We start from the raw sequence: 23,978 nt of genomic DNA on the forward strand, positions 1-23,978 counted from the left end.
CCTCCTAGAATTCTATGGTTTTCAGTATCAGTTTTACTCTTAACTTACCTCTATATCCCACTTTTTATCTCTCTGTTATCCAGAGCGTCTATTACATATCATCCTTCCCTTCCCACTTTCTAAAACTCAAGATGGAGACAACGAAATTCATCATCTTTCCCCCATCTCACTCAACTCTCCCAACAGCCATCAATAATTACTAGCTCCACGCTTCACAAGTTCAGTGCCTTGAAATTTTTGAATCTGCACTGTCTTTCAAACCTCATATCCAAGCTCTCACCACTTCCTGCCGCCTTCACCTCAAAAATATTTATTGTATCTGCTCTTTCCTTTAACCTCAATTCAGAAAAAAGGCTATTGCATCGCCTTATCATCTTCTGCAACATCCTTCTGTGTGGTCTCCAATCTAGCACTCTGGCACCTCTCCAACTCACCCTCAACTCTGCTACCCATCTACCTATCTCACTTCGTCTCTGCCAATACCTTCGCTGGCTACACATTGTCCAACGAATTTGGTTATAAATATTAATGACAAAACTGTTCATAACCTGTCTCTCCATACATCTCTGATCTGATCCGATACCTCCACACAGGTACTCTCCAGTCCTAACAAGACCTCCTATTTTTCTCTTTTCGCATTTGCTTTTTATGCAATCACTTCCAAGATTTTTGTGGTATGTCCCACATACTCTGTAGAAAATTTCTCCTCCAGCCCAGATTGCTACAAGCTCTACCGGCTTCCCGCTGTCCTCTTCGGCAGTTGGGACTTCATGCCACTTAGGTCTCCAACTGTTTTAGTAATATACCCAGCTGAACTGTTCCAATGCTGGTTGTCTATTTAGCCAAATAAAAGGAGAGCTTTCCACCTACTTGATCTAATTACATGATTGTCTTTCGAGCATTGTGCGAGCCATCAATTTTTTTTTCGGTATCCCTCTTTTTACTCACGCCCATTTAGGTGGAGCGGTATCTGGTCAGCAGCACCTCTATATCTTGCACATGCCAAACCTATGTATTCTCTCCTTCCCTTGTAGACTGTAAGCCCTCTTGGGCAGGGTCCTCACTCTCTTCGTACCAGTCTCTCATGTTTAGGACACTTATTTATCTCTTGTTATGTACTTAAACCCTCTTCTCTATTATTTTAAAATAATAATTATAGGCTTCCTGATGGGAGAGAAGAAAGCAATATAGGGGGTAGAGTCCGTCACATTTCTTATCATAGCAAATTTTGACCAGAGATATGAGCCACTAACTGCTTCAATGTAGAAACCATACTGTGACAGTGACTCCAGGATCCCAATGCTCTACCAGCATTCAGCCAAGTACCTCGAAAAACCAGGAGGAATGTTTTCTCATTGAGCTGCATTAGATAGTTTAGACTAATAGATGGCACCTTTTCATGCTTTACTGACCTGAATTCACTGTAATAAACGTGTGAAATTGGCCTAATACCGGACTCTTCATAAAAAAAGTCTTGGTTTGAAAGAGTATAGGGGTGATATAGAGATGAAAAAGTGGTGGGGGGAGCACTCATCTGGCTGTGTAATGAGTCACATCTCACTGCTGCTACCACTTGTCATAGCTGAAGGTGTTAATGAATTTCATGGTACTTGTAATCAAGGCAGTCTGTCTGTAGGGTGATTAAGAAGCCCCCTAGGGGTTTCCCATCCACTGCTTCCTCTTTCCATTCCTGCACAGAACCAACAGGGGAGGGTGGAGTGGCAAAAATGTTGCAACAAATAGTACAGAGTAAAAAAGGGAAATATGAACATAAGTGGAGAAGCATGGATTCACGGCACATGTCAGGGCAGGCTGAGTTAACAAGAACAGTGATAAATAACAGAAAGACGAAAGAACACAAAGATCAACTATGAAGAGGTAAGAATGAAGGTGGTTAGAATACATAGCCAAAGAGCAGGTGAGGATGTAGGAATGTAGAACCAATAGTGTTATAGGGTTGGTACTCCTTGTGGTGTCTTGAACATGGAGAAAGATATTGCTTTATTGGATAAATGCGTCAAAAAAATGGAAACTGCAGTTCAATGCTTCCAAATGTAAAATAAAGCACTTGGGGAGAAGAAATCCTTAGAGTATCATATTGGATCTTCTGTGTTATCCAGGACTTCAGAAGAGAAAGATTTAGGAAGCCTCAAAAAGAGTCTACAGTGTGGTCATAGAGCAAAGAAAACAAGTAGGATGCTCGGTTTCATAGCTAGGGCTATAACCGGTAGAAAGAGGGAGATTGTGATCCCGCTGTATAGCGCTCTGATGAGACCACATTTGGAATACTGTATTCAATTCTGGAGTGGTGAAAGGTCTCAAGAACAAAAGCTATCTGGAAATAGGTAAAGAACTTAATTTGTATAGCCTGGTGGAAAGAAGGGAGAGGGGGAATATGATTGAAACTTTTACATATGTTAAAAGTCCAAATACGGTTCAGGAGGGAAGGGTTTTAATTAGGAAGCGAACCACAAATTGAGATTAGTTTGGGGGGGGGGGAAAATTAAAAATCAGAAACAACGTCAGGAAATAGTTTTTACTTAAAGAGTAGTAAATGCTTGGAACTACCAGGAGATGTGGTTGGAAAATCAATAATAAATGAATTCAAGCCTGGGATACAATGGATCTATCTTAAGAGAGAAATAAAAAGGAAATAATATAAGGGCGGACTAGATGGACCAGGGGGGCTTTTTCTGTCATCAATTGTCTATGTTTCTAGAGGGTGAGGATGGAGGAACATAGACGTAAAAGTGAGTGAGGATGGAGGAATGCAGACCTAAGAGTGGGTAAGGATGGAGGAACATAGATGTAAAAGTGAGTGACGATGGAGGAATGTAGACCCAAGAGTGGGTGGAGATGAAGAAAAGTAGCCCGAAATGTAGGTGAGCATGGAGAGGAAAGTAGACCCAAAAGTGGACCACATAAAATGAGGTGGTTGTCCGTATTCGGCTCGCGGACCTTGTTTGGCATCTGTGGTCTGAGGCCTCCTTTTGTATAGGCTAAGCATGGCAGTACCACCTCCCAGAATGATATTTGGTTAAGTTTGAAGATACAAATGTCAATGTTTGCACAGGGAAAGTGCTTTAACTCTTATTGCTGTTCCCCCCTTTTCATCATCAAAGCTATGAAATTGTTCAATGCTCTTGAGGTCATATTTTGCAGTCAAGTGATCTGCAGCCAAATAATAGACAAGATCAAGTTTTATTTCACAGCACACATACAAGACAGCAGATTGTTATATACAGAGATATAAATATAGATACTGTACAATGTATACACTGAGAGCAGAAACGCCCTGCAATTTAAATTGTCCTCTTCGTGTGTCAAATTGACCGCCAAGTGATGATCCGGAACTTCTGCTACACACAGCCAGTAACACCCAGAATCCACTTGGCCATTAACAACATCCACAGGTAAAATGTCATCTCCAGAGGCTTTCTTGTTAACTCAGCCTGCCCTGATGTAAATGCAGTGACTGTTCTCGGATGCCAATGCTTTAGCGATAAGGGTAGGACATTCAGTAGGATTGTAGCTCTGGAGACGTTGTAAGCTTGGATACATTAACAGATATTGGTAGACGTCGTTATCAGATTGTACAGGCTGCATTTACATAAAGAATAACATTGCTTAGTCTCGTTGATCGAACTGTAATCATCGTGGTCTATGTTAGACGGCAGCACAGCAGTTCTTCTCTAGATCCAGAGATCCTCCGCTAATATATAGGCTGGATTTTCATTACATTGTGGAAAATCACCAGACCAAACTACCAGCTCAGTTCTTCATTTAATCAATCATTACAAGGGATGAACACTGTTATGGACTTCAATCAGACTGGGAACATAAATGCTGTACCATATCAGATCATGGATCCCAAACCCAACTCAGGCCTTCACCCACCACATATTTGGACAGACTCAGATTAATACTTCCCCATGTTTAGCCCAAACGCCAATCATCAATGATTAATGATATAGAAAGTCTTCATTTTGATGCTGCAATTATTGTGAGGGGTTTGTATGGACAGGCAATTGCTTTTATCACTTCTTCTTGGGCAGTTTACAGTATTGTTGGTTGCCTATCCCATTTACACTGGGAAGAAATGCTGCCGGCAAATCATGATTTTTATGCCTACACAAAAGATGTGATCAACAATGAACCAGCGTTTTATCACTGAGCAGGTTTACATCGGGGCGATGATTGGTAACCGCTATATGTAAAACAACCCTTAGTGTCTACTCCGACCATCAAACTGACTGCACCCTTGACTCCAAACACTACACACAGCCTTAGGCCTCCGGCACACTAGCCAAGATAGATTAGTTTGCTTGCTATCGATTATATCTTTTAGGCTCAATGCACATGGGCGTATTTGCATTGCGGAAACCGGAGCGAGCGTTTGCCTCGCAGCAAATACTGCCCATAGACATGCTATGGAAAATCGCTTTTCTATATCCACAAGCGGAAATGAATTGCAATTTTCCGCTTGCGGAAGGAAAATTGCAGCATGTCCTATTCCAGAACGGACAGCTTCCATTGAAGGCAATGGAAGCCGACCGATCCCTGGCCCTTCTTCAATGACATTGAGGAAGGGTCGCGGAGTCCTGTTTTTTTTTTGTATTGAGCATGTGCACCGGCTGGCACATCCGCAATACAGAAAAGACGACTGCGGACAGGTACACAGGGGTCACCGGCCGGGCATAGGGTCAGATTCCGCTGCGGGATCCCACATGCAGAATCTGACCTGGCCGTGTGCATTTGACCTTAGATAGAGGTAAACATTATTGTTTGTCAACAGCAGATCAAACTGCGTAAACAGGGGATGTGCTGCCTGCAATAATGCAAAGCGAATGGGCAGACAAATATTTGTAAGTTGTGAACAATCGTTCACGTGGTGTTTCGTTTCCCAATAATTGCCCAGTGTAAAGGGTGCTATTACACAAGCACCGTTAACATTCGTGTAGTAGCAGCGTTTATGGCTGCTATTGCAGCCCGGCACTTTAAGTGCATCCCAACAATTATCAAGGAAACCGCATGTGCTAGTGGCAGCTGCTAGCACACGTGTAACAGCACCCTAAAAGGTCCTTCAACAGGCACTGATTGACTTACTACATGCACAATCAGCACTCGGTATCTTCCCATGTAAAAAAAACTAAATCTTTAGACCTGACTCCAACGTAACACATCTCCGCCTAGATGCCAATAATCACGCACTTGAGTCTCATTATTCTCATAGATAAGCAGCATATATACAAAGTTCTCTAGCAGATACGACCATACCATCACCGCACTGTTTGGTAAAAATGCGCCCTCCGGGCTACATTGTAGTACTCTAGTGATGTCCGGTAACGGTCCGGTTACAGTCTGGTTTAGTGACTCTTCTGAGCTGTCCTGCAGCTCAGGCCTTCTCCGAGTTCTACAAATCGTTTTCTCTGAAGTCTGTTCTATGTGCGAGATTTCCTTTGCACGTTATTCTTTAGTCATACCCACCGTTGTCAGAAGTGTCTGCTGTGCTTTATCTGTGTCATTCCCGTCGAAGCGCAGCTTTACACGTAGTGATTTTTTTTTTTGCACAATACTTACAACTAATGTAGTGTGTATTCCTCCCGATTCCACCATAAGTAAGCACGCTCAACTAAGCCGAAGGGACCGGACATGGACGGGACGACTGTTGGATGTAAACTGGATTCACTCAACTTGGGTTTTGTAAAATGTGACAACTGTTCCATGTAAAGATGACTGTAATGGACTTGGCTCATTGGGACAATCCATAGGTCTAAAACATGGTTGCACTGGATGATTGTACTGGACTTCGCTCATTAGACGGGACGATTGTTTTGATGTATATGTGACTGTACTGTACTTGGCTTGTTAGGTGGGATAATCCTTTGGTGTATATACTGTATGATTGTTTTAAGTTGTTTTTAACGAAAAAAAAATGTTAAAAAATAGCCATCAATACAAAAAAAATCTCAGAGTACAAATCTGACCTTTCATTATCTCAGCACTTCAGCCACACACTAGTTCCTTCATCAGAGTCCTATCAGACCACCATGGTCTCTGCGGCTCATATGTATAAACCTGTTGTCCTCACCCAGACTTAAATTATGCTATTTTTTTATGCTACAATCATGTTGCCTTACCGTGGGAACGACAGGACGGAGAAGACATCATATAAGTAAACAAACTGCTTCACTTCTATGAATAGATGGGTACATTCACTAACAATCGATATCTCAGTGTTGTACATATATTACATATTTACATATATATATATCCAAAAAACACACAAGACAGATAGAAGCTCCAGCCTATGGACCACTCCATGTACTGACCAGCATTAACATATAGTGAGGGAATGTACAGGCCATGTAAATATTCACACTATATATGGACTGTTAGAAGTACCAGGCGCCACATACTCAGCATTAGGAGGAATGACACAGAGAGGACGTAAACCCCATCAATCAGTAGAGTAATGACAAAATGTGGGATTTCATTTTGTGACTTCACAGAACAATGATCCCCATTTCCAATATTCTCCGCACATACTACAGAAGTGACAGAGAGGTAAGGTTATGGGGGTCCGGAGCGGCGCACATGTTTTCTTATGACTGTACATTAAATATCCGTACCGTACAATTATTTATACTAGTGTTAAATACACAGCTTCATGGGACAGAGCCGCCCACCAACCAAGGTCCGTGATAGAAATGATGGACGTTTCAATGAATCCTGCAGCTTCGACAAATAAGGAAGGTAGAATCACGGGGACTTGGGAGGTAACATCCTGTATCCTGAGAATTTAAGAGGATTATCTTCTCTAAAATGAGTTAAAAATGGCTGCCAGAGCCAAGTCACCATGGTGATAATGTACCCTGTTCACAGAGGTTGCAGGTGAATTCAAGAAGCCAAGGAGACATGCCCAGGTCATATAGTTTGGAGGTCAAGTTCTCAGGGATCAAAGAGCAGGGGTTGGACTGCAGTGGTCATTAGGGCAACCATACTGGAGGAGAATCTCAGCGGACTCAGTACTGCCTGCCCGACGGGCATATGCCAGTGGTGAAAGCCCCCGAGCGTCACAACACTTGACATCCACACCATACTATGAAAAAAAGAAAACAGGTTTAAGAACGGGATGATAATGCCAGCGGTAACCCAACCTAATGATCCCACTTGTCTCACCCAAATCAGGAGCTGTGTGCACACAACATTGGCCATTGCTGCGGATAGATGAAGAGCAGATCGACCATCTCCATCCCCGTACGTTTCATTCACTTCCTCCTTGGTACCATGTGCGAGTAGTGTTACTACCATCCGTAAATCATCCTCCACCACAGCCCGTAACAGCTGTTGTCCAAGAGGTACATCAGATGCCGGCAGAGGGTACAAAAACAATTTCTGCTCATACTTTGCCCGGATCCAACGTTCCTTCTCTTCCCTGCATCACAACATAAGCCACCATGGATAATGGTTATTTTCATAACATAGGGGAGGGGTACAGAGAGAGCAAAGACATTAAAAAATAACTTGAAGGAGGAATTCAGGAAGCAGCAAATGAAGCTCCATGCAAGAAAGTGAGGAGAGCGAGAGTTGGTCATGACTTTAGTGGAGAGTTATGGACATATGAGAGTTAGCAGTGAGTGTAGTGCTTGAGGTGGGCACAGGAAAACATAAATAACATGAGTAGGGGGAGCCGATTATGTATTTACTTTGTGTTATGGAGATAAATTAAATAAATCTTGTTATTTGTATATCATCAACTTATTCTGCAGCACTTTCAGCTAATTTATTAGACCCCAGCAAGCTGGATACTCATTTTACCGACCTCGGAAGGATGGAAGGCTGAGTCAACTTGAGACGGCTACCTGAACCCTGCTGGGATTGAATTTGCAACCTTCAGGTCATGAGCGAGAGCTTAGGACTACATTTCTGTTGCCTTAATGCTCTGTGCCACACAATTGATGGTGGTCAGAACACTAGGACTTCACCGAACCACCACCTAACATGAGAACAGGGATCTTAAAGGTCCCTGAATGTATGGAGCGGTGGTAATAAATGGGCACTACCACTCCATTAATTTAAACGGGACTGTCAGAAATAGCAGAGTTCAAGCCAGCCGTTATCTTCAGCATTCTCATTAAGGCCCCTGTCTACGGCCGAAAGATATTCCGCTGCGGGGGATGAGTGAGGAGCGCTGTCAGGTCTCTGCGGTGAGCCTATCTAATAGATAGGCTCACCGCGGAGAATCGCGGCAAATCGCAGCATGCTGAGATTTAGATCCCGCGAGTGGAGAATCGCCGATTCTCCGCTCGTGAACGCCGGTGCTGCGCTTTGCATAGCGTGATCCACTGGCGATTTATCACCCGTGGACATGCAGCCTAAATGAAATGAAGTGGTAGTGCACATATATGACCACTGCTCCATTCATTTGGGCACTTTCGAAATTCTTGTTTTCATGATCAGTGGGAGTCCTGGCAGTCTGAGCCCTTCTGATCAGATAGTTATCCCTTATACTGTTAATAGATTAGAACTTCTTTAAGGACCTCTTACACTGGGCGAGTGTTAGAAGTTGTTCATAACTTCTGATTGTTTCCATTATTCTCAGCAGCACATCTCCTGTTCACATGGGCAGAGGTGCTGCTTACAATCATTTTTAGGTGTATATAAGGTATGCGAATGAATGCAAATCAGCATTTTGTTAATTTGTCAATTGATTGCTGGTTCATTTACACGAGGCAAAGATCGGGAATTTACGTTTGTATAAAACCGATTATCGCCTCATCTAAAACAGCCTTAAGAAACATTTATTTTCAGAATCTGTCATTCTTCAAGATAAAATTTCATTCTGGTAACAAAGAATCAAAAGCTTCCTGTTGTGAACAGGTTAATCTGAGACGCGACACCGTAATAACTCAACAAATAATATGTGGTGACCAGCTCATTCTACATGACTTCAGATAATCGCTGAACTTTCAGTGTTTTTTCGCAGAATGAGCCCTTCCCCAGTGTGATGGATGACTGGCCCTGTCATCGCTTTTATATATATCGCTCTAATATTCATAACACACAGTTCTTCCCAAAATTATATTCTCACTGGCAATTTCAGCATATATCACATACATTAATGGCCACCGCTGAAAGCCTTTTGGGAAGATTTATAGGAAGAGGTGCCGGTCTTATCTTATGTGCTGAACTTTGGTTCACTACTAACCTGGAGCTCTCTGGTCCTGGCTTGGTATAACTCTCTATACAGTGCTCCCACACAGAATTGGCCAGACTGTTTCCAATTGCCATCATGACCATTGTAAGTTCCACCGGCCAGTCATCCAAATCAAGAGACCGCACTCGAGACAAGTGAGTTCCGAGGTTACGATGTATCCCAGAACACTCTATACACATTAGAGCTCCGAGGTTAAGACTAGCCCAGTCTGGACCTACAAGGAAGGAAGAGAAGTGAGGTTAGTGCTGGGTGGAAGAAAACTATATCAAACAGAATATATAGGTAACCCAAGGATTCCTGTCTCCAGGATATCAATACAGTATGGACACCGGCTCTGCAAGATCTATATAGTATGGACAACGGCTCTGCGAGATCTATATAGTATGGACAACGGCTCTGCGAGATCTATATAGTATGGACACCGGCTCTGCGAGATCTATATAGTATAGACACAGGTCCTGCGAGATCTATATAGTATGGACAGCGGCCCTGCGAGATCTATACAGTATGGACACCGGCCCTGCGAGATCTATACAGTATGGACACCGGCCCTGCGAGATCTATACAGTATGGACACCGGCCCTGCGAGATCTATATAGTGTAGACACCAAGTCTCAAGATATCTACAAAGTTTGGACCCCAGCTCCCCGGAGATTTATACAATGTGGACACTGGCTAAGGGAGTATATACACTCATTGACAACAACAAAAAAAAGGGTCTCGGGGCTACTTTTGTGTAGTAGACCTCTAGTTTAGAGATCATTGACCACTGGCCATGCCTCTGGGACGCAATTAAAGACATTTTTGCCTAGTTAACAGTCTTTGGGAGGTGGCATACCACTGCAACGAGAGAAGCTGTATGGTCGTTTGGACAAATTTCTTGCCAACTAGGCCGCTCTGACCAAACTGTTAGGAGGTGTTGGGAGCAGTGGTTACATGACGGCACGCACACACGGTAAACAGGCTCTGGGCGGACCACCGGTAGAGAGAATGGTTTGATCTGCTGACAAGCAGGAGCAGATGCAACAGTTTCATTGTCCACCATCCAGACACAGGTAGCACCATCATTACAGAACCCTGCTCTGCCCGGACCATTTCCAGGGGCTTAGCAGAAGGAAATGTGGTGTCATTGCGCAGTTACGTGTTCTGCCATTAACCCCCAAAAACAGTTGCCTTTGTTTTCAGTGGTGTCATGAACAAGAAACATGGTCAGCTATGGACAGAATGTCTTGATAAATCCCCCCCCATATATTTACACATAGTGACAAAAAAAGAAAAAATCTCAAAAATGTAAAATGTTATTGCACTTAGTAAGAGAAACAAAATAATCTTGTAGATATGATGCCTCTTAATGGGTAACAAATACAATGATGATGTTAACAGTAGAAGAGGCTTCTTGGGCCTCTTCATCAGGCTGGTGTTTGGAGGCCCAAGTAACCTTCAAAGCTTGCGCTTTTAAACATCATTATTTTATTTGTTAGCTATTAAAATGTATCATATCTACAAGATCATTTTGTTTCTCTTACTGAGGGCAATAACAGAATTGTTCTGTTGACTAACATGGTGCCAAACTTTTTTCTTTTTAACAAAAACATTTAATATATGAAAGACCTTGAGAACGGGAGGGGAAGGGTTGGCTACTCACTGGGAGTGTCACAATCAACACAAAGGCTGTTTCCCCTCACACTCCGAATAGACTGGATGGCAAGAGCATCACTCTGACTGCCAAGACGTGTCTGGAAAGAGAAGAGAAGGGTTAATTATGGGGTGCAGTGTGGGTAAGTCCACAGTCTTTGGCTCTTAAGGCATGTTTTACTCCACCTTATTTTTTGTACTTTCGCAGCTCTGCAAACTCGCCAAGATCTGGCTCTCAATAGCCTGCACCCAAAGCTCGCGGTCCTCGTAGAGAGAAGCCTCAAAATGCCAACTCTGACCAGTCAGTGAGACAATCACAAAGCCGTACGACTCCTCTGGTTCTGTGGGGAGAAGAGGCACACAATTACTTCACTTCCTGATGAAGGATCCCGCCCACTAGTTATGATAATATTATCACATGGAATACAGGGGGCGGAGAAAATTGACTGCAAATCGCCTCACTTTCTAGCTTATTGACACTGACTTTTTTCTCTACAGTATTAAAAAGCCAAAGTAGGCATACAAAGTGTCAAAACACATATGAAATGTACACTGTTACACTCTGGAGCTCTACTGTAAGAGCAGTCACACTATGGACCCCTCTACTGTAAGAGCAGTCACACTATGGACCCCTCTACGGTAAGAGCAGTCACACTATGGACCCCTCTACGGTAAGAGCAGTCACACCATGGACCCCTCTACTGTAAGAGCAGTCACACTATGGACCCCTCTACGGTAAGAGCAGTCACACCATGGACCCCTCTACTGTAAGAGCAGTCACACTATGGACCCCTCTACTGTAAGAGCAGTCACACTATGGACCCCTCTACTGTAATAGCAGTCACACTATGGACCCCTCTACTGTAATAGCAGTCACACTATGGACCCCTCTACTGTAATAGCAGTCACACTATGGACCCCTCTACTGTAATAGCCACACTATGGACCCCTCTACTGTAATAGCAGTCACACTATGGACTCCTCTACTGTAATAGCCACACTATGGACCTCTCTACTGTAATAGCAGTCACACTATGGACCCCTCTACTGTAATAGCAGTCACACTATGGACCGCTCTACTGTAATAGCAGTCACACTATGGACCCCTCTACTGTAATAGCAGTCACACTATGGACCCCTCTACTGTAATAGCCACACTATGGACCCCTCTACTGTAATAGCCACACTATGGACCCCTCTACTGTAATAGCAGTCACACTATGGACGCCTCTACTGTAATAGCAGTCACACTATGGACCCCTCTACTGTAATAGCAGTCACACTATGGACCCCTCTACTGTAATAGCAGTCACACTATGGACCCCTCTACTGTAATAGCAGTCACACTATGGACTCCTCTACTGTAATAGCAGTCACACTATGGACTCCTCTACTGTAATAGCAGTCACACTATGGACTCCTCTACTGTAATAGCAGTCACACTATGGACCCCTCTACTATAATAGCAGTCACACTATGGACTCCTCTACTGTAAGAGCTGTCACACTATGGACTCCTCTACTGTAAGAGCTGTCACACTATGGACCCCTCTACTGTAAGAGCTGTCACACTATGGACCCCTCTACTGTAATAGCCACACTATGGACCTCTCTACTGTAATAGCAGTCACACTATGGACCCCTCTACTGTAATAGTAGTCACACTATGGACCCCTCTACTGTAATAGCAGTCACACTATGGACCCCTCTACTGTAATAGCCACACTATGGACCTCTCTACTGTAATAGCAGTCACACTATGGACTCCTCTACTGTAATAGCAGTCACACTATGGACTCCTCTACTGTAATAGCAGTCACACTATGGACCCCTCTACTATAATAGCAGTCACACTATGGACTCCTCTACTGTAAGAGCTGTCACACTATGGACTCCTCTACTGTAAGAGCTGTCACACTATGGACCCCTCTACTGTAAAAGCTGTCACACTATGGACCCCTCTACTGTAAGAGCTGTCACACTATGGACCCCTCAACTGTAAGAGCTGTCACACTATGGACTCCTCTACTGTAAGAGCTGTCACACTATGGACCCTTCTACTGTAATAGCAGTCACACTATGGACCCCTCTACTGTAAGAGCAGTCACACTATGGACCCCTCTACTGTAAGAGCTGTCACACTATGGACTCCTCTACTGTAAGAGCTGTCACACTATGGAGGCCTTTACTATAAGAGCTGTCACAATATGGAGTATGGAACAGTTACAGTATGAGTATGCTACTATGAGAATAGTCACACTATGGAGCTCTCTATTGTAATAGTAGTCACACTATGGAGTATGGAACAGTTACAGTATGAAGTATGCTACTATGAGAATAGTCCCACTATGGAGCTCTCTACTGTGAAAGTAGTCACTCGATGGAGCTTCCTAGTGTAAGAACAGTTACACTAAGGAACTTGCTACCCTAACAACAGTCACACTAAGGAGTTCTGTAATGTAAAGGTAGTCAAACTATGGACACCTCTACTGTAAGAGTAGTTACACTATGGACCCTTTTAGTGTCCGAGCAGTCAAACTATGGACTCCCCGAGTGTCAAAGCAGTCACACCATGGAACGTTCTCCTGTAAGAGTAATCACACTATGGAGCTCTCTATTGTAAGATTAGTCATATTAAGGATCTCTCTGCTGTAAGAGTAATCACACTATGGACCCCTCTACTGTAAGAGCAGCCATACTATAGACCGCTCTACTATGAGAGGAGTCACACTATGGAACGCTTTACTGTAAGATTGGTCGCACTAAGGAGCTCTCTGATGTAAGGCTAATCACACTATCAACCCCTCTACAGTCACATAGAGCAACCCTCTACTGTTTTGCGGGAGAGATTACTATTACCGAAATTGATTGGGAGTTAGCAAATAATTTTCCCAGTAATGTAATGAAGTTGTTTTGCTGTTCTCTTGACCAGCAGTACGGAATAATAGGAGGAACTGGATGGATAATCTGCCAGCTCCATGATATCTCAACACTACTGAATATCCCCATCACGGTATGCAGAAAGCAGTCATTAAGGGAGTAATAACCTGTTCAGCAAAGCGCATAACCACAATCAGACTTTACGCAGGCTACTCTGGCTAGCAACACCCAGGGACCATAAGTCTTCACCCTTTAACTCCTCCATGTGGAATGTGGTCTTCAGCTGCCATGAATCCCTGGTGCATTACCAGAGAAGCTGCTGATTGGTGGAGCAATCAGGTGACAGGAGTCGGACAAGCCAGGGGTCAGTACAGGGAGATCAGAGAAGAGGGACAGAGCCAAAGGATAACCAAGAATTAGAGTCAAATATAGAGCAGGTTTAAAACCACAAGGATTGCAAGGTACAGAACATAAAAACGAATAGTCAAGCAGGAAAGCCAAAGTTAGAATCCAGCAAATCAGATCAGAGAGAGTAAATGAACAGAAGAGATAATTAGGTACAGGTACAAAAACAGAACAGTTAAATAGGTAATAAGAACAGGTTCAGGATATACAGGATAATCACAACAGGATCAGAAACAGATAGGGACAAGAGTGTGACTCACACAGCAAAGGCACTCCTCAATTACTAGCACAGGTTCATACCTCACGCTTATTGGCTGCAAGCGAGAGACCCTGATTAGTAGGATAGTTGAAAGTGCTAAACAGGTGAGAGGAACATACAACTCAAATTTTAAGTGATGCACACACTGGAATAAATGCAGTGAATACAAATGTTCCCTAAAGCCACCACCAGGGTCAAAGTGACGATGCCAGGTTCATGATATTTCTCTGACCTCTTCCTAACCCAGCCCTTGGGGATCAATCTGCAATGAGAACATCTAATTATCCAAGTCTATTACCTTCCCCAGCGGCAGGCACACCTCCCTCGGGACGCTGGGGACCACTGCTTTTTTTCCTGCGGTGTTTCTTACGGTTTGCATGAGGAGAGGGTGGAGGATCTAACTTTGGGCTTGCTGTGCCACCCATATTTGAAGATGAATTTAGAGAGTCACTTGGAGATACACCTGCAAATAAAACTGCAAATGAGACCAAGACAACATAGATGCCAAAACATATAAGCAACAAATCCTAACTATAACATATCACACAGTACGAGACACTGGAGACACGGAGGGAGAGACCTAAAACCAGTTATAGAGGAAGAGGAGAGACAGAAGCAGAAGAATGGTGTAAATAACAGAGCAAGAGATGCAGGGAGAGAGAGGAAGTAAAGAAAAACAGGAAGGAAAGAAAAACAGGAAGGAAAGAAAAAAAGAGAAGGAAAGAAAAGGAGAGGAAGGAAGGAAGGAAGGAAGGAAAGAAAGGAAAAGAAAAAGAAAGGAAAGGAGAGGAAGGAAGGAAGGAAAAGGAGAGAGGAAGAAAGGAAAGAGAGGAAGGAAAAAAAGGAGAGGAAGAAAGGAAAGAGAGGAAGGAAGAAAAGAAAAGAAAAAAGAAAAGGAAAGAAAGAAAAGAAAAGGAAAGAAAAGAAAGAAAAGAAAAGGAAAGAAAAAATTAAAGGAAACAAAGGAAAGAAAAAAAGAAAAGAAAGAAAGACAGAGAAGGAAAGAAAGAAAAAGAAGAATTAGAGAAAGGGGGAGGAGAGAGAGAGCACGAGAAAGAAAGAGGAAGGAAGGAGAGATAGAGAGGAAAAAGTGTGAGAAGGAAAGAAAAATATTCATAGGAAGAGAGAATAAAGGAGAGACAGAGAGATTGTAAAAAAAGAGATAAAAGAAAGTAGAGAAAATAAGAATGAGGCAAAGTGAAAAAAAGAAATAAGAAGAAAGTGAGAGGAAATAGTGATCGACAGGAAGGATAGAAAGGGGGAAGGAAGGAAAGGACGGCCAGAGAGGGAAGGAAGGAAAGGACGGCCAGAGAGGGAAGGAAGGAAAGGACGGCCAGAGAGGGAAGGAAGGAAAGGACGGCCAGAGAGGGAGGGAAGGAAAGGACGGCCAGAGAGGGAGGGAAGGAAAGGACGGCCAGAGAGGGAGGGAAGGAAAGGACGGCCAGAGAGGGAGGGAAGGAAAGGACGGCCAGAGAGGGAAGGAAGGAAAGGACGGCCAGAGAGGGAAGGAAGGAAAGAACGGCCAGAGAGGGAAGGAAGGAAAGGACGGCCAGAGAGGGAGGGAAGGAAAGGACGGCCAGAGAGGGAGGGAAGGAAAGGACGGCCAGAGAGGGAAGGAAGGAAAGGACGGCCAGAGAGGGAAGGAAGGAAGGACGGACGCAAAGGGAAGGAAGGAAGGACGGACGCAAAGGGAAGGAAGGACGGACGGACGCAAAGGAAAAGAAGGACGGACGCAAAGAGAAGGAAGGACGGACGGACGCAAAGGGAAGGAAGGACGGACGGACGCAAAGGGAAGGAAGGGCGGACGGACGCAAAGGGAAGGAAGGACGGACGGACGCAAAGGGAAGGAAGGACGGACGGACGCAAAGGGAAGGACGGACCGGACGCAAAGGGAAGGACGGACGGACCGGACGCAAAGGGAAGGAAGGACGGACCGGACGCAAAGGGAAGGACGGACGGACCGGACGCAAAGGGAAGGAAGGACGGACCGGACGCAAAGGGAAGGACGGACGGACCGGACGCAAAGGGAAGGACGGACGGACCGGACGCAAAGGGAAGGACGGACGGACCGGACGCAAAGGGAAGGAAGGACGGACCGGACGCAAAGGGAAGGACGGACGGACCGGACGCAAAGGGAAGGAAGGACGGACCGGACGCAAAGGGAAGGAAGGACGGACCGGACGCAAAGGGAAGGAAGGACGGACGGACGCAAAGGGAAGGAAGGACGGACCGGACGCAAAGGGAAGGAAGGACGGACGGACGCAAAGAGAAGGAAGGACGGACGGACGCAAAGGGAAGGAAGGACGGACGGACGCAAAGGGAAGGAAGGGCGGACGGACGCAAAGGGAAGGAAGGACGGACGGACGCAAAGGGAAGGAAGGACGGACGGACGCAAAGGGAAGGACGGACCGGACGCAAAGGGAAGGACGGACGGACCGGACGCAAAGGGAAGGAAGGACGGACCGGACGCAAAGGGAAGGACGGACGGACCGGACGCAAAGGGAAGGAAGGACGGACCGGACGCAAAGGGAAGGACGGACGGACCGGACGCAAAGGGAAGGACGGACGGACCGGACGCAAAGGGAAGGACGGACGGACCGGACGCAAAGGGAAGGAAGGACGGACCGGACGCAAAGGGAAGGACGGACGGACCGGACGCAAAGGGAAGGAAGGACGGACCGGACGCAAAGGGAAGGAAGGACGGACCGGACGCAAAGGGAAGGAAGGACGGACCGGACGCAAAGGGAAGGAAGGACGGACCGGACGCAAAGGGAAGGAAGGACGGACCGGACGCAAAGGGAAGGAAGGACGGACCGGACGCAAAGGGAAGGAAGGACGGACCGGACGCAAAGGGAAGGAAGGACGGACCGGACGCAAAGGGAAGGAAGGACGGACCGGACGCAAAGGGAAGGAAGGACGGACCGGACGCAAAGGGAAGGAAGGACGGACCGGACGCAAAGGGAAGGAAGGACGGACCGGACGCAAAGGGAAGGAAGGACGGACGGACGCAAAGGGAAGGAAGGACGGACGGACGCAAAGGGAAGGAAGGACGGACGGACGCAAAGGGAAGGAAGGACGGACGGACGCAAAGGGAAGGACGGACGGACGCAAAGGGAAGGAAGGACGCAAAGGGAAGGACGGACGGACGCAAAGGGAAGGAAGGACGGACGGACGCAAAGGGAAGGAAGGACGGACGGACGCAAAGGGAAGGAAGGACGGACGGACGGCCGGACAAGGAAGGGAACGACGGATGCAAAGGGAAGGAGGGAAGGATGGATGCAAAGGGAAGGAAGGAAGGACGGATGCAAAGGGAAGAAAGGAAGGACGGATGCAAAGGGAAGGAAGGAAGGATGGGTGGACAGAAAGTGAAGGAAGGAAGGACGAAAAGGGAAGGAAGGAAAGGAAAGGAAGGAGAGAGAAATACAGAGGAGTGAAAGAGAGAACAAAAAGAATTAAAGAGAGATAAAAAGGGACAGAGTAAAAATATTAAGGCTACTAGAGAGGAGTGCACAAGAGAGGGTAGACTGAAGTGCAAGAGAGAAACAGACGTGATCTATGTCTCTGACCTCTGGATGACATATTGTCCAGGCCTCCCACCTGTTGACGTGTCGCCCCACTGCTCCCCACTACAGACAGAATAGGATCTCTGGGCCAGACTGACCCCATCGCTCTTTCCACTAAATGTTGAGAGGCTGAGGCCACTGACAGAGCGCTCAGAAGACAAGGAGCTGGATGAATGTGCGGCTCCTAAAAGGCAACGTACAGACATTGTTGTCTATGGAGGACACCATGAGGAATAGGAAATACGAGGAGAGAATACTGATTGGAGCCATGTTCTGTTAACAGTGTTAATGGACAAATATGCCAATAATACATAGTGTATCATTCAGCTGACTGGCAGAACATGTCTAGTCCATCTGATCTGCAGAACCTGGGTATAGGTAAACTATTCTGTCACAAGGTCCACATGACTACAACATGCCTGACCAACAGAGATGGCAGGAAGGAGAATACTAGGAGACATAAAGATCACTTGGACAAGATGTCTGTGATTGGGCATGCTGCTATGTGCAGTAAGCAAGGAGTTATGTGTTGTAACAGGAGGAGTAATGTGGGGTAACAGGAGTAATATCACAGTATAACAGGAAGAGTTCTGTGGCGCAATGGGAGGAGTTATGTGGCGTAATATGAAGAGTTATATGGTATAGTAGTGATAACTGCACAGAATTAAAGAGAAATTATTTAGAGTATTAAGAAACATTGTGGCATAATGAATGGAGTTACATGAACTAATAGGAAGAGTTATGTGGAGTAATAAAAGTAACTACAGGGAATAACAAGTGTTGGTTGGTGTAATAGGAGGAGTTATATGGAGTATCAGGAGGAGCTATGTAGTGTACTGAAAATAACTATAGTATGTCTCACGAAGAGATAGCAGCCGATAGCGGCGTCATCACTCCGTCGGTCAACAGAGATGGTCATGTAATCGGCACCTGGGATGTTTTGTCACAACTGCCAATCCTCAACCACATATTGCAGAGTGCTACTGCATTCTTTTTAAGAGAGTGACTATACACAGCTTAACACGGGCAATTATGTGGAGTACTAAGAAGAACTGTGGCGCAATGGGAGGAGCTTTATAAACTAATTACGAGAAATACATCAAGCAGTTACGTAAAATAGCATGGGGTGTTCTAGAGAGGAAATAGGAGGAGGAAGTACATACAGCGTTATATGTAACTGGCGATATATGTGGAGTCATGTGATAGGTAAGCTCATGGAAGCATGAACGGTGAGAAGTGTAATGGAGGCCTAGGGAGAAGTAGCGCTCATCACACCAACGATAGAGGGTTAAATGGCACGACTGGGCATTACAACATTATACAGGGATATAAAAAGGCTGCTTGCACAAACACCGGGGAGGGCGGCTGATGCTGTCAGGTAATGGGGCCTCATTATACTCTAGATTGTACAATCAGCGCCTGTGTAATTGTCGAATTTGATGCTAATGATTAATGAATTAAACATGCGCCATCAATTAGTCCTGGGAGAATAATTCTGCATAAAGCTGCGGGTAATGTAATTACAGGAACAGACATAACGAGCTGTTAACATCCTGCATCAGAGAGTGGGGGAGGGGAAGAGAAGATGTCACACAGCTCAGACCCTGGGACTCAGCATTGGGGGTGACGGAACTGAAGAACATCACAGCCTCGAGGATACTGCTGGGCTAAGTCCTTACCCATCGTTACATTACCCTATAACTAGTGCCAGGGCACCTAGCATCAGGGCAGCTAAAAAAAAGTAAAAAAGTAAAAGGGAGGGGTGGTCCAGGGCAACCATATCACAGGATTGAGTCATCGGCACCACGTCATTACTCACTTCGAAAATGGGTGAGAAAAAGGATACTGCCAGAGGAGTGAGCACATGATTACCCTATAAAATGGGCATGCAACAGGGTCACCGTATGAGTCAGGACACCGTTGCTATTAAACAGGTTGTGTCAAAAGTTACAAAGTTATCCCCAGGATAAGAGATAACTTTATAATCCGTGGGAGTCCCACCACTCAGATCCCAAGAACGGGGCTGGTTGGTCCCCGAGTGAATGGCGCAGACGTTATGCAGGTGCGCTGCTGCTCCATTCCCCGCAGTGAGAGTGCCGGAGATGACCAAATGCAAGCACGGCAGTAATCGGTAACGCTATCATTGTTACAAGGCTTGTATTAGGAGTCTAACATTGACTTGCAGGAAGCTGCCTTCCAATAGGTGAATCCGGGGAGGTAGTATTCCATTTGCCTTATTTGTATATTACCCAGAGGAGCATGAATAGCCTTATAAGTCTCCTCACTCACAACCTAGGTGCTCTCCCTAAGGAGAAAACATAGCATTCTTGACACACGTCACAGGCCTCTCACTAGCTAAGCCAGAAACCTACTGCACACTGATGAGGGGGCAAACACCCGAAACAGCTGTCTGTGTATGGATTCTGGCTTCGCTTTCAACTCCCAGTCATTGTTACAAGGCTTGTATAAAGAGTCTAACATTGACTTGCAGGAAGCTGCCTTCCAATAGGTGGCGTTGCAGAGGTATTGTTCCTTCTCCCTTATTTGCACCTTCACTCCATTCACTTGAAGACCAACCAGACTCCATTTTTGGGAATAGTGAAGATCCCAGTGGTCGGACCCCCATCGCTAACTATCAACTATCCTGTGGATAGGGAATAACTTTCTTAACTAGGTATAGTCCCTTTAAGTAAGCAGAACAGTTAGTTTCCTTATCAGGATGACATATAATGGTTACCCTATTAGGTGGGCATAACAAAAGGTTCACTCTATGAGATCAGTTAGAAGACTGTACCATGAGGTGGGCATAAGACGGTAACACACTCATATGGGCATAAGAGAAGGGAACCCTATAAGCAAGTGAAGTGAGCATAACAGTCAGGTGTAGTAAATCAGCAACCATTCAAGGGCAGACAAAAGAATGAATTACCCCATCAGAGCATGAGCCATATAGGCACAAGTATCTTCTCAGGTGTCTAGTCAGAGGACTGGACCAAGGTAACAAAGTTAATTGAATCGCATCACGTAACATGCCGGAATAGTTACCTGTCTGACCTGGCAGCTGGCCGCCGGGGGTTCCACTGGTCGCTCTAGGAGGTCTTTTCCCAGGAACTTTCACTGTTGTACGGAGTAAATCAATCTGTTTGCCATGTATGTTCTGCATGTAATCCTGTCAAACGCATAGCATATGAATGTCAAGATGACCGCACAACGTGACCCCGAGTTTAGCCAGCTGCAGACAAAACACTGCTGACAAACAGAAGGTACATATGGATGCAGCTATAGGCCCACCCATGACCACAGACATTCACTTACTTCAATGTCAGTGAAGAGGATGAGCACGTTTTCAAAGTTAAAAAAAGTGTTAGAATCCAACCTGCTCCTCCCGACAGATGATGATGATGATGATTAAGAGGACCAGCCACCGCTCATGACATTAGTAAATAATAGTATTCCCCATGAAATAACAGTTCTGTATCCCATTTTCTCATAATTCTGCATCGTGCTGTTCTTCTGTTATCCCCCTCCTAGAAATGAATGAACACATTGATAACTAGGTGTTACCCTTCTCAAAGGGGTGTGCTCTATACAGTCTAAAGGCCCATTTAGACACAACGATCATCGCTCAAAAGTCACCTAAAAGCCGTTTTTTGAGCGATAATCGTTGCATCTAGAAGCGCGGCCATCGTGCACTGTTCGTTCATCACTCCTTTCTAGCCAGCTAGAAATAAGCGATGAGCCTTATCAGCGCCACACACTGATATCTCAGCGGGCAGTGCTGATAGCATCCTTTTAGCTGGTATCCTGCTGGCAGATGCATTGTTCTCCGAGTTATTGCGGCAGTATCCCACTCCACCTGCATAACTCTTAAGTAGCTAATTAGCTACTTAGAGTTATGTAAAGATGATCACTCAAACTGTCTTTTGAGCGAATTTTGAGCGATCATCGCTCCGTGTAAATGGGCCTTAATGATGTAAGCACTGATTGGACAGTGTCAGACTATGTAGAGACACACCCCCAAGTGGTAACACCCAGTTGTCAATTTATCCATACATTTCTAGGAGGAATAACAGAGGAACAAGCACAATACATCGGGGTTAAGAAAAGATGCACCAGAATTCTTGCTACAGGGAGGATGAAAGGATTTGCTAAAACAGACACATCAGAAGAGTGGAGGTCTCCCCCACCCAACAATAAGTCATCAATGGATCCTCTTGAAGACCAGGAGATTCAACAACAGAAGTTTATCTTAGATCAAATACACATTTCAGAAGAGGAACAAAAAGTTATATATGTATGTGGAAAGCTACAATCAGAGTACCCCCCTCGTTTTAGTAATTAGTGCATCTCATTTCCGGCTCAGAGTAGGTTTCACTGGAGCAGCTATTAACGCACATCATTAACACACGTTCAATTAACTTCTCTAAACAATCTAATTGATGCCAAGCAGACAATTAACAGGAGCTGACAGACACGCAGAAAGAGATCACAAGATATTACACACCAGCATGAACCTCATCGAAACCACTAAGGGTCACAGGTGAAACTACATCCAGTATAATACAGAGTGACAAGTGAGATTACAGGGGAGGTGTAATATCCCAGTGTGTGATACAATACAGAGTCACAGGTGACAGTATAACAGGTGAGCTGTAATATCTCAGTATATACTGTACTATAATACAGTCACAGGTGTGATAACAGGTGAGGAGCAATATCCCAATATATACATTCATGGTAAAAAAAAAAAAAGAATCCCTCCCCTAGAAGTTGTCGGAATAGAATGAAACTGTCTACGTGTGTATTGTAATGCTGATCTAAGTAAGTAATTACAATATCAGAGTAAAAGGAGAATTTATTATGGAAAACTGAACACTTGAAGAGAGGCTCTAGTACCCTGTTGTAACCCCTCTAGCTTGGATACAAGATATAATATTAGTCGGGCATGGAGGCTCTAGTACCCTGTTGTACCGCCTCTAACTTGAATACAAGATGTGATATGGACGGGCATGGAGGCTCTAGTACCCTGTTGTATCGCCTATAGCTTAGATACAAGATATGATATAGGCGGGCATGGAGGCTCTAGTACCCTGTTGTACTGCCTCTAGCTTGGATACAAGATGTGATACGGGCATGGAGGCTCTAGTATCTTGTTGTACTGCCTCTAGCTTGGATGCATTATATGGGCAGGCATGGAGGCATACAGGTTCCGTATGGTATCCTGCGACACATCGCTCCACATTTGCTGTAACTGAGCCTCTGGACTGTGCAAATTCATAGGCCTCCTTAACAGGAGCGTAATGTTGACGCGCCAATAGTCGTGCTAATAATTCGTCTCTAATGGAGCTCAAAATCGCATGAACAAGGAATAGTCGCGCCCAAGTCGCGGCTATTCTTCACAATTTCCTAGGGCTGGCTGCGGCGTCTTGCAGTCAACTGACACAACAGCCCCCAAATCCCTCGGTTGGCAAAAGTACGGATAATACTTTGAAATGCCTTACTAGGGGCACCTGCCATTGTTTAACAATGCTAGCCCCTGTTAGACTCACCTCCACCTACCCCTTTTTTAGACGGCTCGCATAGATTCCCATAGAAATCAATGGAGCCTCCAGCATTTTGCAGTCAAAAGATAGGATAAGACCTATCTTTTGACGGGATAGAAATTTTGGCGTTAAGACCCGTTTCACAAGGGCTACAAGATCGCACGATTTTGTAGCAATGCAACATCACTAAAAAATGCACATATGTGAAGCCCACGGTTTCCAATGGGTTCTTTCAGGCTACAAAACATCTGGAAACCCTGGGCTTCACATACGTGCGTTTTGTAGCGATGTTGCATTGCTACAAAATCGTGCAATTTTGTAGCCTGTGGGAAACAGGCCTAAGGGGGTTCTGTCATTAAAAAAAAAAAAAAAATTATACTTACCTATTCCTCCCCAGGCAGTCTCCTTACCAGATCGTCACCTCCCTGATCTTCTCCAGTCTCCTGAATCACGTCGCCTCCAGCCAGCCGGATC

General features: G+C 45.1%; 1 protein-coding gene across 2 annotated transcripts in view; it reads right to left on the reverse strand.

Moving 5' to 3' along the window:
• Positions 1-3,182: 3,182 nt before the first annotated feature.
• The window catches only part of AGAP3 (ArfGAP with GTPase domain, ankyrin repeat and PH domain 3), a 70,424-nt gene continuing 49,628 nt past the window's right edge, over positions 3,183-23,978 (reverse strand). The window contains exons 11-18 of one of the 2 annotated variants that reach the window (XM_066585095.1): positions 21,007-21,130; positions 17,996-18,145; positions 14,697-14,861; positions 11,042-11,196; positions 10,866-10,956; positions 9,212-9,434; positions 7,183-7,438; positions 3,183-7,102 (exon numbers count right to left, since the gene is read on the reverse strand). In XM_066585095.1, coding sequence (XP_066441192.1) covers positions 6,959-7,102; positions 7,183-7,438; positions 9,212-9,434; positions 10,866-10,956; positions 11,042-11,196; positions 14,697-14,861; positions 17,996-18,145; positions 21,007-21,130 — 1,308 coding nt within the window. In that variant the 3' untranslated portion in view covers positions 3,183-6,958. The remainder of the gene's footprint in view (positions 7,103-7,182; positions 7,439-9,211; positions 9,435-10,865; positions 10,957-11,041; positions 11,197-14,696; positions 14,862-17,995; positions 18,146-21,006; positions 21,131-23,978) is intronic. The other variant, XM_066585096.1, reaches the window with a different exon arrangement.

Source organism: Eleutherodactylus coqui, chromosome 12, assembly GCF_035609145.1.
Source record: "Eleutherodactylus coqui strain aEleCoq1 chromosome 12, aEleCoq1.hap1, whole genome shotgun sequence".
NCBI lineage: Eukaryota > Metazoa > Chordata > Amphibia > Anura > Eleutherodactylidae > Eleutherodactylus > Eleutherodactylus coqui.